Source organism: Podarcis tiliguerta (genome assembly GCF_965153285.1).
Source record: "Podarcis tiliguerta genome assembly, chromosome: 8".
In the NCBI taxonomy this organism is placed as follows: Eukaryota; Metazoa; Chordata; class Lepidosauria; order Squamata; family Lacertidae; genus Podarcis; species Podarcis tiliguerta.
In genome coordinates this window covers 83,193,865-83,210,823 of record NC_139541.1, presented here as the reverse complement: position 1 = coordinate 83,210,823, position 16,959 = coordinate 83,193,865, and the positions used below count along the sequence as shown (strand labels likewise).

At 48.1% G+C, this 16,959-nt stretch overlaps 1 protein-coding gene across 2 annotated transcripts; it reads left to right on the top strand.

Annotated features, from left to right (window-relative positions):
* Window positions 1-216: 216 nt before the first annotated feature.
* LOC310684409 (cytochrome P450 2F3-like) lies at window positions 217-16,693 on the top strand. Of its 2 annotated transcripts, XM_083455528.1 has the most exons (9): window positions 217-402; window positions 6,205-6,367; window positions 8,317-8,466; window positions 8,613-8,773; window positions 10,254-10,430; window positions 10,588-10,729; window positions 11,752-11,939; window positions 13,586-13,727; window positions 15,239-16,693. In XM_083455528.1, exons 1-9 carry the CDS (start codon window positions 223-225, stop codon window positions 15,424-15,426), a joined length of 1,491 nt encoding a protein of 496 aa, XP_083311654.1. In that variant the 5' UTR covers window positions 217-222; the 3' UTR covers window positions 15,427-16,693. The 2 variants fall into 2 exon arrangements, with proteins under 2 accessions (XP_083311654.1, XP_083311655.1); XM_083455529.1 differs by lacking the exons at window positions 217-402; window positions 6,205-6,367 and adding an exon at window positions 7,664-7,897.
* Window positions 16,694-16,959: the final 266 nt, after the last annotated feature.

Genomic DNA, 16,959 nt, shown 5'->3' with positions numbered 1-16,959 from the left:
AATATTTGCAGTGAAACGCCCATTATGTGGCCCTTGATAACTTAGCAAATTAACTTCTTGATTGGAAATGGCAGAGTCCCCCCAGCTGGCTTGGAAATGGGTTGGAGGACCGGGAGTTACTGGATAACCAATGTGGAGAGCTGGGTGTTCCCAGACGCCCTTATAAGTCCTCTCGGCGCCTCCCCATAGCCCAGAGGGGGCATCTCTTGGCCAGGGTCCTCCATGGAGCTGCTCTCTGGGACTCTCTTCCTGCTCCTTTGCGTCTGTGGCGTACTCCTCCTGGGCTTGGCATGGAAGGGCAAAGGCGGCAAAGGCCGTCTGCCCCCTGGACCCACCCCGCTCCCCATCCTGGGGAATTTTCTCCAGCTGGACCCAAACAACATGCTCAGATCCCTGGAGAAGGTGAGTCTCCATTGGCCTCCCTGCTCTCCTCCTCCAGTGAAGCCCTGATAGTAGACCTAAACTCTCCCTCTGGGAAGACAGCCACGGCTGCAAGCTTGGCTGGTGGGGATTGGAAGGGTGCAAGCAGCCCTGCTGTCAGGGAACTGCCATCAGTGCCGGAGGGAGAGAGCAAGATCCAGAGGGATTCCAGAGAGCATCCCGGGATTGGGAGAGGCAGCCCATCTTCTGGGGAAGAGAATCAGCGTAGCACCAGTGGAGAAGGGGGGCAGGTGGGGGAAGCGGCGAGGCGGGCCCATGACTCCTTGCTGGGGACCAGCGGGGAGAGTAGGGGTCCTCCGCTGCCCACGCCCTCCTTGCGCAGAAGGCTTCGCGCAGAGAGGGTAGGTGTCAAAGAGCTTCTTTGCTGGAAGAAGTTTAAGAAACGCCCACTGACGGATTCTGCCAGCGATTGAGACAGCCACGGGCGAGTGGCTGTCCGGACAGAAAAGGTTCACTCAGGCAATCCATCCAGGTGTTGGCACCGGCTTACGCACGAGCAACCCCCAGAACCACTACACCTGCAGTTGCATATAATAATAGTAATAATAATAATAATAAGTAACCAATGAAAGATTAAAAATTAAAGATTAAAACATTAAAGATTAATCTTCGACATTTCTCAAATGAAAATAGGGACGTCCCATTCCATATAATTTTGCTATTTATACCCCACACATCTTACTGGGTTGCGCCAGCCACTCTGGGCAGCTTCCAACATACCATATTTTTTGCGCTATAAGACTCACTTCTTCCCTCCTAAAAAGTAAGGGGAAATGTGTGTGCGTCTTATGGCGCGAATGCAGGCTGCGCAGCTATCCCAGAAGCCAGAACAGCAAGAGGGATTGCTGCTTTCACTGTGCAGCGATCCCTCTTGCTGTTCTGGCTTCTGAGATTCAGAATATTTTTTTTCTTGCTTTCCTCCTCCAAAAACTAGGTGCGTCTTGTGGTCCGGTGCGTCTTATAGAGCAAAAAATACGATATATAAAAACATAATAGAACATTAAAAAGCCTTCCCTATATAGGATTACCTTCAGACGGCTCGGGAGTTGGATGACTCCATACCCTCCAACATTTCTCCAGCGAAAAGTGGGACATTCCGGGATCAAATCAGAAACTGGGACGGCTTCTCTAAATTAGGGATGTCCCTGAAAAATTGGAGGGTCTGCAGTTGGGGACTTATCTCTGCAGGAAAGCGAGGGCTGCTAGATCTGTCCAAAGGGGGGTCTCTAGCCCACCACAGGGGCCAGCCAGGTACCTCTGTGACGCCCACAGTCAGAGATGAAGGCAATAGCCCTCCTCACAACATTTTGCCAGAACCTGATAATTCAAGTGTGTACCTGAACTCGCATGTGCACAGCCAGAACTCATGCATAGAATCATAGAATCATAGAATCATAGAGTTGGCAGAGACCACAAGGGCCATCGAGTCCAACCCCCTGCCAAGCAGGAAACACCATCAGAGCACTCCTGACATATGGTTGTCAAGCCTCTGCTTAAAGACCTCCAAAGAAGGAGACTCCACCACACTCCTTGGCAGCAAATTCCACTGTCGAACAGCTCTTACTGTCAGGAAGTTCTTCCTAATGTTTAGGTGGAATCTTCTTTCTTGTAGTTTGGATCCATTGCTCCATGTCCGCTTCTCTGGAGCAGCAGAAAACAACCTTTCTCCCTCCTCTATGTGACATCCTTTTCTATATTTGAACATGGCTATCATATCACCCCTTCACCTCCTCTTCTCCAGGCTAAACATGCCCAGCTCCCTTAGCCATTCCTCATAAGGCATCGTTTCATATACACACTGCTGAGAGGTTTGGGATCTTTTGCTGGAGTTGTAACATGATCTATTCTTATGTGTATGTGTTAACCCTTAAGAACTTCTCACACCAAAGGAATATAGAAAGCTATTTTATTACATGAAATAGAAGTGTCACAATACGTATACCTGAAGGAGCGTCCCCACCCACATCGTCCAGCCCCGGACACTGAGGTCCTGTTCCGAGGGCCTTCTGGAGGTTCCCTCCCTGCCAGAAGTGAGGTTACAGGGAACCAGGCAGAGGGCCTTCTCAGTGGTGGCGCCCGCCATGTGGAACGCCCTCCCAGCGGATGTCAAGGAAATAAACAACTACAGGACATTTAGAAGACATCTGAAGGCAGCCCTGTTTTATGGAAACTTTTAATGTTTGATGTCTTACTGTGTCTGGCTGGCTCTTTAGAGCCTATCAACTTCCTTCACTGCCCCCTCATGGCTTTCAAAATTAACCTTTAAATCCTTGCATTTTGTACGTTTTCCAATTCTAATTGCACTCATTACAAAATGACTCAAATGTTAAATAAATATAGAAAGGTAGAAAATTTCTCATTACAAATCTTCAGGCAACCAAACCTGCTAGTGTTGATTGTTTACAATAATCTTTCAGATATCGTATAAATTTAATCCAGTCCTTTTGGAATACTTGATCGTGCAGGTTTCAGATTTTTCTTTTCAGCTTCCACCATCTTCATCTGCCACTCTTCTTTCATTGGTACTTCTTGTTATCTCCCATTTTTGGGCTAAAAGAATTCTTGGCTATGATGCCCACACTCTTTATCGGAAGAGTGAAAGCTTCCCTATTTTTAAAAGCCTATAGAAACGTTGGCCCAACAATTTTGCCATAAACCCACCCACACTAGCAGTAGAGAAGAAGAAGAGTTTGGATTTGATATCCCGCCTTTCACTCCCCTTCAGGAGTCTCAAAGCGGCTAACATTCTCCTTTCCCTTCCTCTCCTCCCCCACAACAAACACTCTGTGAGGTGAGTGGGGCTGAGAGGCTTCAGAGAAGTGTGACTGGCTCAAGGTCACCCAGCAGCTGCATGTGGAGGAGCGGAGATGCGAACCTGGTTCCCCAGATTATGAGTCTACCGCTCTTAACCACTACACCACACTGGCTCAGTAGGGGCAGGGGAAGAAAGTATACCTGTCTTTAAAGCAAAGCAGAAGTGTGCTGAGTCCTGGAGAGCGCTGGGTTAAGTGCTGTCCTGTTAGAGTCAGAGGAGCTGGGGTCTTGGCTAATGCCTCCTCGTAAGGAAGGGAGGGGCATTGAGATGAGCGATTCCCGTCCCCTGTCACACACACACACACCCAGCTGCATCCCATGGCCATCTGAGTGAGAAAAGGACTGAAAACTGGCCTTATCTGCTTGCTTATCACTCTATCTGTGTTTTGCTTAACCAAAGGGAGATATAGCGAGCAGTTAGCTGGAGCTGGCTATCTTTTGGCTGTGCCACCATTATCTTGAAGTCATGCATTCTGGAGTTTGAACGGATTTCTGGATTTGCATGTGTTGACCATTTCAAGGTGTGAAGTTTTCCCTGAGATGAGGCCGGTACAAGGTTCAGGAAGAAGAATCTCATGTCATATTTAAGTCACGTCAATCTTATACCCGTGCCATGATCTACAGAGATCAACCTCATTGTAAGTTCAGATTCACACACAGCTGTTCACAGTTAGACTGCCTCTCATACGTGCCAACTCCCTGGGGCCCCCCAAAATCCCCCATTTTGGTGCCAGGGCCATGTACCCCACAGTTTGGGGGCCAAGCTGCCACTCCTTCTGCCTCTCAACCTGGAGTTTCTCCATTCGTTGTTCCTGTCCCTGCCCCACTCACCATTGGCGGTTGAGGTATGGAGGCTCACCCTCAATTCCCAATCAGTCAGACTTTATTCCCCAGCAGGACAGAGTCCAAAGAGACAGGGGGAGCATTTCCATTACAGGCATGGCCGAACCTGGCCCTCCAGCTGTTTTGGGACTACAATTCCCATCATCCCTGACCACTGGTCCTGTTAGCTAGGGATGATGGGAGTTGTAGTCCCAAAACAGCTGGAAGGCCAAGTACGGCCATGCCTGCATTAGTATAATAGGCAAATATATGCCACCTGAGCCGTTCCTCCTCTAACCAAGCACCTTCTGACGCTTCTCCATCTCTCATTAAATCACAGTCCATGAAATACAAATTACTCAACCCATGTTTCAGAACCCTCCTTGCTCTTTTCACTTTAATAGTCTGTCTTGCGGTCACAGCACACTCTTGCACGGGTGACGTTGGCCTGACTAATGATGAGCCTAGCAGTAATTCCACCTCGCACATTAATGGCAGAGGGTCAGATATGGTGAAGCACGTGAACGTAAGCAGGTACCCACGTGGCGTTAATAAGGATCAGGCAGACTCAGCAGTGGAGAATAAGAAGGTGAAGTTTATTGCCAGGCAATAAGGACCCAGTTTGGAATCTATTCCAAAACGAACTGGGACCCCGACTGACAGAAATCCAGAGGTCTTTATACCTGAGCAGATCACAGCAAATCATAGCTCATGAGACAACCATGAGGCAGTCACGATATCGCCAGCGAAATTAGCCAATTAGCAAGCTTCTTGCCATGCTTCCAGCTCCTGGTCAAGCACTGGTCAAGCACAGAGTTCTAGTTCTGCTTTCCGTTGCTTGCAGTGACGCTCTGTCTAACCTCTCCCCTAGTTATGACAGGACAGGGAGTTTTGGAGATTTTGTGGTTTAGCTCTTGCTGTGGATTAATTTAGCCTGTATCTGAGGGGATTTTGTACCAGCATCTCTGATTCACGTCTCCCCCTTGTCCAGGGTTCACGGATGTTTGTAGGGGAAAGGTCGGCTCCTAATTTTGCTGTTTCAAGCAGTATGCAGTTAGCTAAGGCACAGCTTCCCTTTGACTCAAAATGGATTATAAAATACTGTAAGCCCTGATTATGTGTGAGCATATATGAATATATTGATTACTGATAACTGATTATATGAATAGCATAAGGGTAGCCCTTCTTCCTGGCCTCAATGGGAGATATGGGTCAGTAAAGCCTGCTGGATCAGGCCAGTGTCCCATCCAGTGGCGTAGCGTGGGGGGTGCAGGGGGGCCAGCCACACCAGGCGCAATGTCTGGGGGGGGGGCGCGCTCACACTCGCAGTTCTCTGCCCCTACCTGGCTCACTCACTCTCTCTCACTGCAGTGCTGGCTGTGCGAATCCGATCCGAGCCGCCGGGTCGCCGCCCACTGTGGAGGGGAGGGTGCCAGGCGTGCGGTGCGGTGCGGAGAGAGAGCGAGGGACTATCTGGGGGAGGGACAGTGCAGCGGGGGGGGCGCAAATTACTTGCCTTGCCCTGGGTCGCCGCCCACTGTGGAGGGGAGGGTGCCAGGCATGCGGTGCGGTGCGGTGCAGAGAGAGAGCGAGGGACTATCTGGGGGAGGGACAGTGCAGCGGGGGGGCGCAAATTACTTGCCTTGCCCCGGGTTAGGGGGCGCAAATTACTTGCCTTGCCCCGGGTGCTGACAACCCACGCTACGCCACTGGTCCCATCTAGTCCAGCGTCCTCGTCTCACAGCGGTCAGTCAGATGCCCTAATGGGAAACCTGCAAGCAGGATCCAAGCACGTCTCCCCTCCTGTGGATTCGAGCGAGTAAGATTTGGAAGCCTTGCTGTCTCCAGCTGTGAAGACAGAGCAGAGCCATCCTGGCCAGTAGCCAACGAGAGCCCTCTCCTCCCTGAAGTTGTCTTTCAAAGCCATCCAATTTGGTGGCCATCACTTCCTCCTGTGGAAGCGAGTTCCATAGTTTTTATCCCAAATATGTCCTCCATCTGCCCTGAATCTTCCAGCTGTCCCTCCCCTCCCCAGGCCTCACTTCCCTCCACACTGGGCTCCCCTCCTGTCCAGTTATCCCCTCACCTGTCCACACCTGGGCCAACCTGAGGCTCTTCTCCCGGCAGCTGAGGGAGGCCTACGGCTCGGTCTTCACCGTCTACCTGGGGCTGCGGCGAGTCGTGGTCTTGAGCAGCTACAAGGTGGTGAAGGAAGCCCTGGTGGACCAGGCAGAGGACTTCAACGCGAGAGGGCAGCTGCCGTCCTTCTCCAAGGATTTCCAGGAGCACGGTGAGAGGTCCATCCCTGTGGGGAAAAGGGGCTTGGGGCGCAGCTCAGTCCATCTTTCTGTCACTCATCAGACATGGGTCAGATGGTAGAGTGCCAACCTGGTGCCCTCCATCTGGTTTGGACTACAATTCCAATCAGTGCCAGCTAGGGATGGGCCGATAGGACTCGAACCCATGGCTTCAAGTTACAAGAAAGGAGATTCTGACTAAACATTAGGAAGGTCTAACTGATGGGAAGAGCTGCTAGTGGAACAGTCTCCCCCCAGAGGTTGTGAACTCTCCTTCCTTGAAGAAGAAGAGTTTGGATTTGATATCCCGCTTTATCACTACCCTAGGGAGTCTCAAAGCGGCTCACATTCTCCTTTCCCTTCCTCCCCCACAACAAACACCCTGTGAGGTGAGTGGGGCTGAGAGACTTCAGAGAAGTGTGACTGGCCCAAGGTCACCCAGCAGCTGCATGTGGAGGAGCGGGGAAGCGAACCCAGTTCACTGGATTACAAGTCCACTGCTCTTAACCACCACACCACACTGGCTTTCAAACAGAGGTTGGATGTCCTGGAAGCTTTACTTGAGATTCTTACATTACAGGGGGTTGGACCAGGTGGGCCTTGGGCTCCATTCCAACTCTACAATTCTATGGTCTGTCAATTTTGGTTTCTATCAGTTTCTCATCTTCCCCAGTCTTAATTTCAATTCCCCACATATCCACATTGGTTTGCAAATTATTCATCCACATTTGAGTGCAAGATTTTCCTAACATGCACATTTTTCTTAATAGGTACGACATTGCAAAGCAATTCCCCCCCCACACACAAAAAAACACATTTTACCCACCTTATTTCTGTGACTGCAAGTTGCTGTGAGCTCTTTTTAACCTTGTGATTTAATGTTGCAACCCCCAGCCCTACGCTGGGACCTTAGGGTAAAGGGCGGGTCATTAACGTTTAGATATTGGCATCTGTCTGTCTCTAGAGACAATGGAGTGTGCCTCTGGGGTGAAGGCAAACCATTGTATTAGCAGCACCAAAGTGACCTCTCCAGGGCACAAGCAGGGCAGTGTGCATAGGAGTCCTGGTCTCCACAGAGGACAAGACCCCTCTTGGTCCCACTGATGTGGTCCCAAGGAAAGCAGAACAAGACGTTTGACACCAACTTGGCTGCAGGAGTTGCCAGAAGGAGGCGTCCAAGGCATCATCCAATCACCTTAGGGATTTGTGTAGGGTTTAATCCTTTGCCTTGACTTCTCCTGAAGATATTCCGCAAGGCAGCACTGTTTTAGGACCAGAGTTTTCCTTCTCCTTGATGGGCTCCCTTCCCAGGTGGACGAGTCCCACCTGCCCCTTACTTCCCTCTACAGCACATGCAGAAACCACCTTCTTGACCATTGGACTCACTCTTGGTCCTGTTTGCTCAATCCGCTCAATTTTTATGCATGCTTTATTTTTGCGGCACTTGACTTGGCTGAAGAACCGTGTTGCAAAATTCAGAGACGCATGGATTCACAGCTGTGTTCCAGTTCTTGGCACATCTCGTAAATTCAAACAGAATTGACTTTTTCTCCCCCTTGCCAGCCAACTGGGCCAGATGTTACTGGGAGAGATGCAAGTTCTCACCCCCCAAACAGCTGGAGGGCACCAGGTTGGCAAATGCTGGTTTTACCCACCCTGGTTTTTTCTTGAAAGCAATGTACTTGGCAACATTCGACTGGCACATAAACAATACCTTTCAGAACCACTGTTTATCTCAGCAGTAGAAAGGTTAGGAGAAATTTATGCAGCAAACTGGAGGTCAGGAAATGGGAGGGTTGTGGGAGATGTCCCTGGGAAACATAACACATGAATCGGCCAAGGTTTTAAAAGGATGAGTATCGAAGAGACAATCTGTCCCTGTCAAGGAAGAAGGGGGGATATACACAAAAATATTACAATAATCATAATATTGCTTGGCCAGGGGTGACCTTTTCCAACGGCGATCGGTGGAGGCAGCTTCGCAGGTTCAGCCTCACCACCTTGAGGAATTTTGGGATGGGGAAACGGTCCATCGAGGAGCGGATCCAGGAGGAGGCCCGGTGCCTGGCAGAGGAGTTCCGTAAGTTGCAAGGTAGGCCTCTGGAGAAATTCATAATTAAAGGATTGGTCGCCTCTAGAAGACTCTGTGGTGCTTGGTCCACAAGCGTAGCCATTGTGTGCTCTTGCCAAAGACAGATCTTTCCTTCCCTGCTCCTGCCTTCTGTCTCTCCCCACTAGGGAAGCCCTTTGACCCCACCGTCGTCATCAGCCGAGCCGTCTCCAACGTCATCTGCTCCATCGTATTTGGGGACAGGTTCCAGTACGACGATGAGAAATTCATCACCCTGAGTGAGCTGATCACAGAACGGTTCCGCGTGGCCAGCCTGCGCCCGTCTCAGGTGAGGGCGGACGGACTGCAACCCCCACCCCCAATATATCTACCCTTTACTTATTATCATGGTTTTTTTTAAAGCAAAGAACTGAAAAGTTAAACAATAGAGTGGAAGGGCAAAAGAGCAAAGATACAGCCCAGTTCCAAAGCATTAATGCATACAAAGCTTATATTTGCAAATAAAGACTATTTATTAGACACAGTATTCCCCTGTGAATTACATCATCACCATCACCATCATTAATTTTTAATCCATCATTTTGAATTATAGCAATCTGAAAAATACATTGTTGTTGTTGTTTAGTCGTTTAGTCGTGTCCGACTCTTCGTGACCCCCTGGACCAGAGCACGCCAGGCACTCCTGTCTTTCACTGCCTCCCGCAGTTTGGTCAAAAAACACATGTATGGCAACAAACAAGCCATAAACAACAAAAGAAAACAAAAGCAATGGTTTGGCTTTTCTGTTAAGGTCGCTTTAAGAATTTCAGTGTCTTTCCATAAGAGTTTGGAAGTTTGATTCAATTAACATATTTTATTCAAATGGGTCCCTCTATAGAGTCCAGTGTTTCTGAGGTGGTTTTCTAGCACGATATTCCTGGTGTATCAAGGAAATAAACAGAGGCCAAGATCCATCAATATGGACACTCAAAGTTCTCTCTAGTCTTAAATGAGACGTTTGCAAAGGCAGGCTGCACTGAGTGACCACATGTCTCAATTCTTGTATAAGAATTAAAATCATGCCATTTATCTGTCTGCCTATCTAGTCCTTCAAGCTCTGCCCTAGATATTTTCGCTTATGGAATCTCCCTTCCAGGAGAGCAATTTGCCAAAGCCCTGAATACCAGAAATCCTGATTATTAGGGTCAGGGTTCATAAATCTGTGGCAGGAAGGAGCGATTTGTTGCCTAGGGGGCTCAATTTGCCCCCCACCTGACCGCCTTATGCTAAGCAACCACAGCAATGGGCTGAATCCGTCTCTCCAGTTCATTGTGTAGAGTGTTCTCACTCGTGGGCCTTGCGGGGCAGAAGGCAGAGCTGGAATTTCTGAAGCGAAGGGAGGCTTTTGGAAAGGAGAGCCCAAGGACCCATGAGCATGTGCAAAGAGTCAAGGGTCACTTTTCCAGGCAGGCATAAGCCTCAGTGTGGTGTAGTTGTTAAGAGCGATAGACTCGTAATCTGGGGAACTGGGTTCGATTCCCCGCTCCTCCACCTGCAGCTGCTGGGTGACCTTGGGCCAGTCACACTTCTCTGAAGTCTCTCAGCCCCACTCACCTCACAGAGTGTTTGTTGTGGGGGAGGAAGGGAAAGGAGAACGTTAACCGCTTTGAGACTCCTTCGGGTAGTGATAAAGCGAGGTATCAAATCCAAACTCTTCTTCTTCTCAGTACGTGCCTTTTTTTGGGCATCTGAGTTTGCAGGAGACACATACTAAGGTCAACCAAATGTGGTAACGCCCTTCCATTGCTCCCCATCTTCTTCCCCCGCAGCTGTACAATATTTTCCCGGAGATCATGGAGAAGATCCCCGGATCCCACCACGCGGGCAGCAAATGTTCCCAGGGGATCATCCGCTTCATAGAGGAGAGGATCAAGATGCAGCAGGCCTCGCTGGATCCCTCTGACCCCCACAACTACATTGACTGCTTCTTAGTTAAGATGGATCAGGTAAGGAATGAACTTCCTCATCTCTGTCATCTGCCCCCCCTAAAACATGCTGTCTGCAGGTTTCAGAGAATTGTGGAATTGGAAGGGACCCCAAGTGGCATCTAGTCTGACCGCCCCTTCAATGCAGACATCATAGTAGACCTCGATCTCTTGGCAGGAAAAGAATAACCCGGCTTCTGAATTTTGCATGGAGAATTTGGTCATGGCCACCTTCAACTTGTTCTTCGCTGGGACGGAGACGATCGGCACCACCCTGAGATATGGATTCCTCGCCATGCTGAAGTATCCACAGATTCAAGGTGAGGGCAGAAGGAGGAAACCTATGAGAATCACCTGAGCTTCTACAGCTATAGACCAGGCTGTTCTCAGGGTGTGTCCACTGTCACATGCTGACAGCTTCTGGGATCCACAGGTGAGAGAAGAGTGTTGGGTAGGGACCAGAGGCGGACAAAGTACCCCAGAAGGAGTAGGACGTGTCCCCAACCGGAGGTACTAGCACTCCCCTATCACTCCATACGCCCAAAAGGAGGAAAAGCCTAGGGCATCTGGTATCTCCAAATGGTCTCCCATCCAAATGCTAACCAGGCCTGACCCTGCTTAGCTTCCAAGCTCAGACACGGTTGGGTGTGTTCAGGGTAGTATGACTTGGATTGGCTGGCTAAGCCAAGTGAGGGTAGCCTATGGGTCTCAAACCCTCGGTGAGTTAGCAGCTTCCCCTGCAAGCGAAGGCAGGCTCTGGCAGCTGGAGCGGAGGAGATCCAAAGTGGGTTCAACGGTCAAATAGGCAGTTTCTGCATGTGCTTTAGAGGGAACCAAGGGGCATTGAGGGGACGCGGGTGGCACTGTGGGTTAAACCACAGAGTATAGGACTTGCCAATCAGAAGGTCGGTGGTTCATATCCCTGTGACAGGGTGAGCTCCCGTTGCTTGGTCCCTGCTCCTGCCAACCTAGCAGTTCGAAAGCACATCAAAGTGCAAGTAGATAAATAGGGGAAAAGTGAGTCTTATAGAGCATGCTCTGGTCCATGGGGTCACGAAGAGTCGGACACGACTAAACAACTAAACAACAACATAGAGCAAAAAATACGGTATACACACAGTTCCCAGACGAGAGGGATTTGTGCCCATGGCCCTCCGTCTTGTCCTCCCTCCATCCCCAAAAATGTCCCAGTGAAAGGGTGTCAAGAGAGAAAGGCACGGTGCCATCCTGATTGTGAACAGGTGCTCAGTCATGGAATGATGGAATTGTACAGTTGTAAGGGACCCAAAAGGTCATCTTGCTCAGCTCCCTGTGACACAGGAATTGTTCTCTTTTCCCCAAGAAAAACTCCACGAGGAAATCGATCGAGTGATTGGGAGGGACCGGATCCCAGCCAGTGAGGACAGGAACAAAATGCCCTATATGGAGGCTGTAGTGCACGAGATCCAGCGATGCAGCGATATCCTACCCATGAATCTTCCCCGCATGGCCAGGAAAGACGTCCACTTCAGGGGTTATGTCATCCCCAAGGTAAGATTCCCAGCAGGGGTGGAGGGGTCAGGATCCAGCCTTTGGGCCCTCCATGCAACTGGTCTGAAACCCCTGGGTCAGGGCGGGGACAGGATTTGAGCTCAGTGCCTCCCATGTCACACCTGGACTTGCCTTGGAAAGGCATTTATCCGCAGGAGTCAGTTCTCCACCTGTGAAATGGGTATATTTCAAAGCTCCCAGGAAGCTGCCTTATCTGTCTGCCAGGCTGCTTGTCCATCTGGATCTTTTTAATACAGTGGTGCCTCGCAAGACGAAAAGAATCCGTTCCGCGAGTCTCTTCGTCTAGCGGTTTTTTCGTCTTGCGAAGCAACCCCATTAGCAGATTAGCGGATTAGCGGTTTAGCGGCTATTAGCGGCTATTAAAGGCTTAAGGGATTAGCGGATAAGCTGCTAAAAGGCTATTAGCAGCTTAGTGCCTTAGAAAAAGGGGGTGGGGAGCGAAAAAAAATCGCAAGAATCGCAAGACATTTTCGTCTTGCGAAGCAAGCCCATAGAGAAATCTGTCTTGCGAAGCACCTCTGAAAACGGAAAACCCTTTCGTCTTGCGGGTTTTCCGTCTTGCGAGGCATTCGTCTTGCGGGGCACCACTGTACTACTAAATGATGTAAAGTGCAGGGAAGATTTTGAAACAAAATCAACACTGGGTTTCTCTAGAGTTGGAATGCTGTGCTTGACAGGCCAATAATCATAGAATTAAAGAGTTGGAAGGGACCCAAAGGGTGACAGAGTTCAACCACCTGCAATGAATTAGTGGAATGAGGTCTATGGGGGTCTAACTTTGAAGGTGACTAATCCAGAATGCGGCAGCTAGACTGGTGACTGAGAAAGGCTGCCGGGAACATATAACACCAGGCCTAAAGGATCTTCGCTGGCTCCCAGTACGTTTCCGAGCACATTTCAAAGTGTTGGTGCTGACCTTGAAAGCCCTAAACAGCCTCGGTCCTGTATACCTGAAGGAGCGTCTCCACCCCCATTGTTCTGGCTGGACACTGAGGTCCAGCTCCAAGGGCCTTCTGGTGGTTCCCTCACTGAAAGAAGTGAGGTTACAGGGAACCAGGCAGAGGGCCTTCTCGATGGTGGCACCCACCCTGTGGAACACCCTCCCATCAGATGTGAAGGAAATAAATAACTACAGTGGTACCTCGGGTTAAGAACTTAATTCGTTCTGGAGGAATGTCATAAACCTGAAACTGTTCTTTAATATATATATATATATATATATATATATATATATATATATATATATATTATTTAACATAATTATTACAAAATATTGCAAATACATACATATTTTAAATAAGGACACATTTATAAAAAAGAGAAGAAAGAAGAAAAAGAAGAAAAAATAGAGAGAGAAAAGAAGATATTCTACAAATATCTCAATATGAAAATATTAATAAAATTTCATTGATTGACCTGAAACTGTTCTTAACCTGAGGTACCACTTTAGCTAATGGGGACTCCCGCTGCTGCCGCCGCACCACCGGAGCACAATTTCTGTTCTCATCCTGAAGCAAAGTTCTTAACCCAAGGTACTATTTCTGGGTTAGCAGAGTCTGTAACCTGAAGCGTCTGTAAGCTGAAGCATCTGTAACCCGAGGTACCACTGTATATGATTCTCCTAGGGGACCTACATCTATCCTTTGCTGAGCAGCGTTCACTATGACTCAGAGGAGCACTCCAACCCTCAAGAGTTTGACCCAGGGAGATTCTTGGATAGCCAAGGCTGCTTCAAGAAGGTGGAGGCGTTCATGCCTTTCTCAGCAGGTACGTGGGGAGGGAGGGGTCTCCTTCCTTTCCATTGGGAGGGGAGTGGGGAGTGGGGTTGGTGGGTTGTCTCTCTCCTATGAGATTCATTTCTGGGCCATCCTTCTCAGGAGGGTCAGAGAAAGGAACCTCTGTTCTGGTCCTACTTGACTTGGCTTCTCGCAGGCATCTGGGGGCCACTGGAAGAACAGGATGCAGGGCTGGGGGGGGGCCTGATCCTGCAGGGCTCTCCTGCATTGTACCTGCCAAGGACAGCATGGGAGAGGAGCCGGGTTGACCACTTATCAACCTGTTGCTGCACACCCCATTGAAAGACTACATTACAAACACCCCACCCAATGCGAGGGGCCACAGATAGAGGCCAAAGAGGAACACCTAAAGATTTATAATGAAGGCACCAAGTGAGCCTCCCTGTGTAGAGCATCCCAGAAACGGGGGGCCACTGCAGAAAAGGCCCGTTCCCATGTTGCAACCCTCTGGACCTCTCATGGAGGAGGTACTGTTTCAACCGTGACTCTTCCAGAGCATCTTTTCACCTATCAGCCATTTAACACTTTCTTTTACTGCCTATGCACCATAAGCTATTGATCAACGTACCTATGAATAATTGTTCCCACTAAATTTTGCACCCGCCGAATTTCAATTTTTTAAATTTAAAAAATGCTTTATTGGTTTTAAAACTGTACAACAGAAATAATCCATAGATGTTAAAGGCGAAATAAAAATATGCCATGGTTCATTCCTTTTTTCTTCTTCTTTTTATTGATTTTTTAAAAATAAATTTTATTAGTATTTTCCAAACCACAACACCACGAAAGATATCAAAAAGTAACAATACACAACACACAAAAATCAGCATTTGAGAACTAAAGAAAGCAACAACAACAAAAAATCCATATCTTACAAGTTAATATTATAAACACTAAAACAACAACGACAAGACATTGACTTCCACCAATCCCACAGCACCTCCTTTATCTCTCATTGTGTCTTCCTGTTTTCCTGTTTTCTTTATCATCTCTATCCTAACATCTAGATATAAATCCTCCATTCCTTAATCAATTCTAAAGGAAATTCCTAAAGCAGCCCAAGAATGAGGCAGAAGAGCAGAAACTTCTTTCACGGGGGAATAAATTCGAGGGTGGGTTTTGTCTTTTTTATATATATATAAATAATTTTTATTCAATTTCCAATAAATATTTTATCCAAATTTAACATTTGCTTTATACATAAACATCTTTTGGACTTCCATCAGCCTATCTGACAATTCTCCATAGTCTCACTACATCTCACATTTCTTAAATTTATATTGCACTTTATCTCTCTTAGTCTTACCCTTTCTTTCAAACAACATTTCTATCAATCTTTTTCACAAAGCTTCTTGAAAGCCAACAAGCATTAGTTGCTCCTCACATTCATTTTTTATATATTCTGTAAATTTGCTCCAGGGTGGGTTTTGTCAGAGGGCTCCTTCCACCTGCCCGACAGATTTTGCGTTTCTCTCTTGGCAGGGAAGCGGATCTGCATGGGCGAAGGGTTGGCCCGCATGGAGTTGTTCCTCTTCTTCACCACCATCTTGCAATCCTTCACCCTCCAGTCCCCTGTGCCCCCCAGCCAGATCAGCCTCGCACCGGCGGCCGTGGGCCTTGGGAAGGTGCCCCCAAAATACCAGCTGTCAGCGTCCTGGCGCCAAGACTGATCTCTCCCTTCCTGTGTTGCGGCGCAAGGAGATCTCGGTTTCTCTCTCAGTACCTCTGCACACCTGAGAGATTGGCCGTAAAGTAGGAAGGTCCTCTCTTTGAAGGCCTGTCCGTGCAAGGAGGAGGAGGAAGAACCCAACTCACCTGGTGGACTTGAACTGTTTTGCAAAAATGTGCTTCTTAGGCAACCGTGCATACGAAAAAGGCAAAGTTGGGAGAAATTTGCACTAAATGGTTGATGAATTTTCAGGAAACCGATATGGAGGGCACCAGGTTGTGGAAGACTGGATTGGGGATTTGATTTTCCTTTTAAAAAATTCATTTTATAATGTACATAATACACAGGGAACAGTTATAACAGGAGATGGGAATGAAAAGATGAAAAACAAAATTTTAAGAGAGGCACATGGGTCAGCATAACAAAGTCCAAGCAAAAAAGACTGACTTTCAAGGCTAGTTCCAGATCTGCCGGGCTGGGGAGAAGGGTTATCTTGAGAAAGATAACAACAACAACAACAACAACAACAACAACAACAACAACAACAACTTATTATTTGTACCCTGCCCATCTGGTTGGGTTTCCCCAGCCACTCTGGGCGGCTTCCAACAAAGATTAAAAATACATTAAAATGTCACACTTCCCTGAACAGGGCTGCCTTCAGTATATGCAATAAAGGAATGCCAAGCCATATGCCTTGTCAAAACTCTCAAATGATTCACAGCTTTCTTCATTATCGCTATATTCCACAGTGAGCGTTACCAAGCACCAAGTGTAAGATTTTGTAATGACTATTTGGTCATGAATCTGACCAAACTGCGGGTGGCAGTGGAAGACAGGAGTGCCTGGCGTGCTCTGGTCCAGGGGGTCACGAAGAGTCGGACACGACTAAACGACTAAACAACAACATTTGAGCTGCCAAGACCATACATAAGACCAATTCCTTTGGCAATGTATCTGCCTTGGTACCTTCAAAAATATTCATGTTTTGGAGACAAGTTGCACAAGAAATTTCAGAGATTCTAGGCACGCCAGTGAATCTTGATGTCTGGTTCTGTTTATCATAAATATTCAAAGCCTGCAATGCAGAACTAGTTTGTAAAACTCTTTTTCTAGATTTGTTGGCTGTGGATAGGTTGACCATTGCTCAAGGATGGAGAAATATGCCAGACTTTCCCCTTCACATTCGCTTTCAGAAGGCTCTATGTATCATGATTTCAGAAATGTTTATTCATTTGAGGAACCGCCCAGCCAATGGCCTAGGCTGCCATGTATATTTCTGACATATTTTAAGAAACAAACTCAGGGTTGACAGTTCAAGAAGGACACTGACAAACTGGAACGTGTCCATGGGAGGGCAACCAAAATGGTCAAAGGCCTGGAAACGATGCCTTATGAGGAACGGCTAAGGGAGCTGGGCATGTTTAGCCTGGAGAAGAGGAGGTTAAGGGGTGATATGATAGCCATGTTCAAATATATAAAAGGATGTCACCTAGAGGAGGGAGAAAGGTTGTTTTCTGCTGCTCCAGAGAAG

Coding starts and splice junctions, on each gene's coding strand:
- LOC310684409 (XM_083455528.1), top strand. CDS start 223: ATGGAGCTGCTCTCTGGGACTCTCTTCCTGCTCCTTTGCGTCTGTGGC. Junction 403..6,204: donor TGCTCAGATCCCTGGAGAAG/GTGAGTCTCCAT, acceptor TTCTCCCGGCAG/CTGAGGGAGGCCTACGGCTC. Junction 11,940..13,585: donor GGGGTTATGTCATCCCCAAG/GTAAGATTCCCA, acceptor TGATTCTCCTAG/GGGACCTACATCTATCCTTT.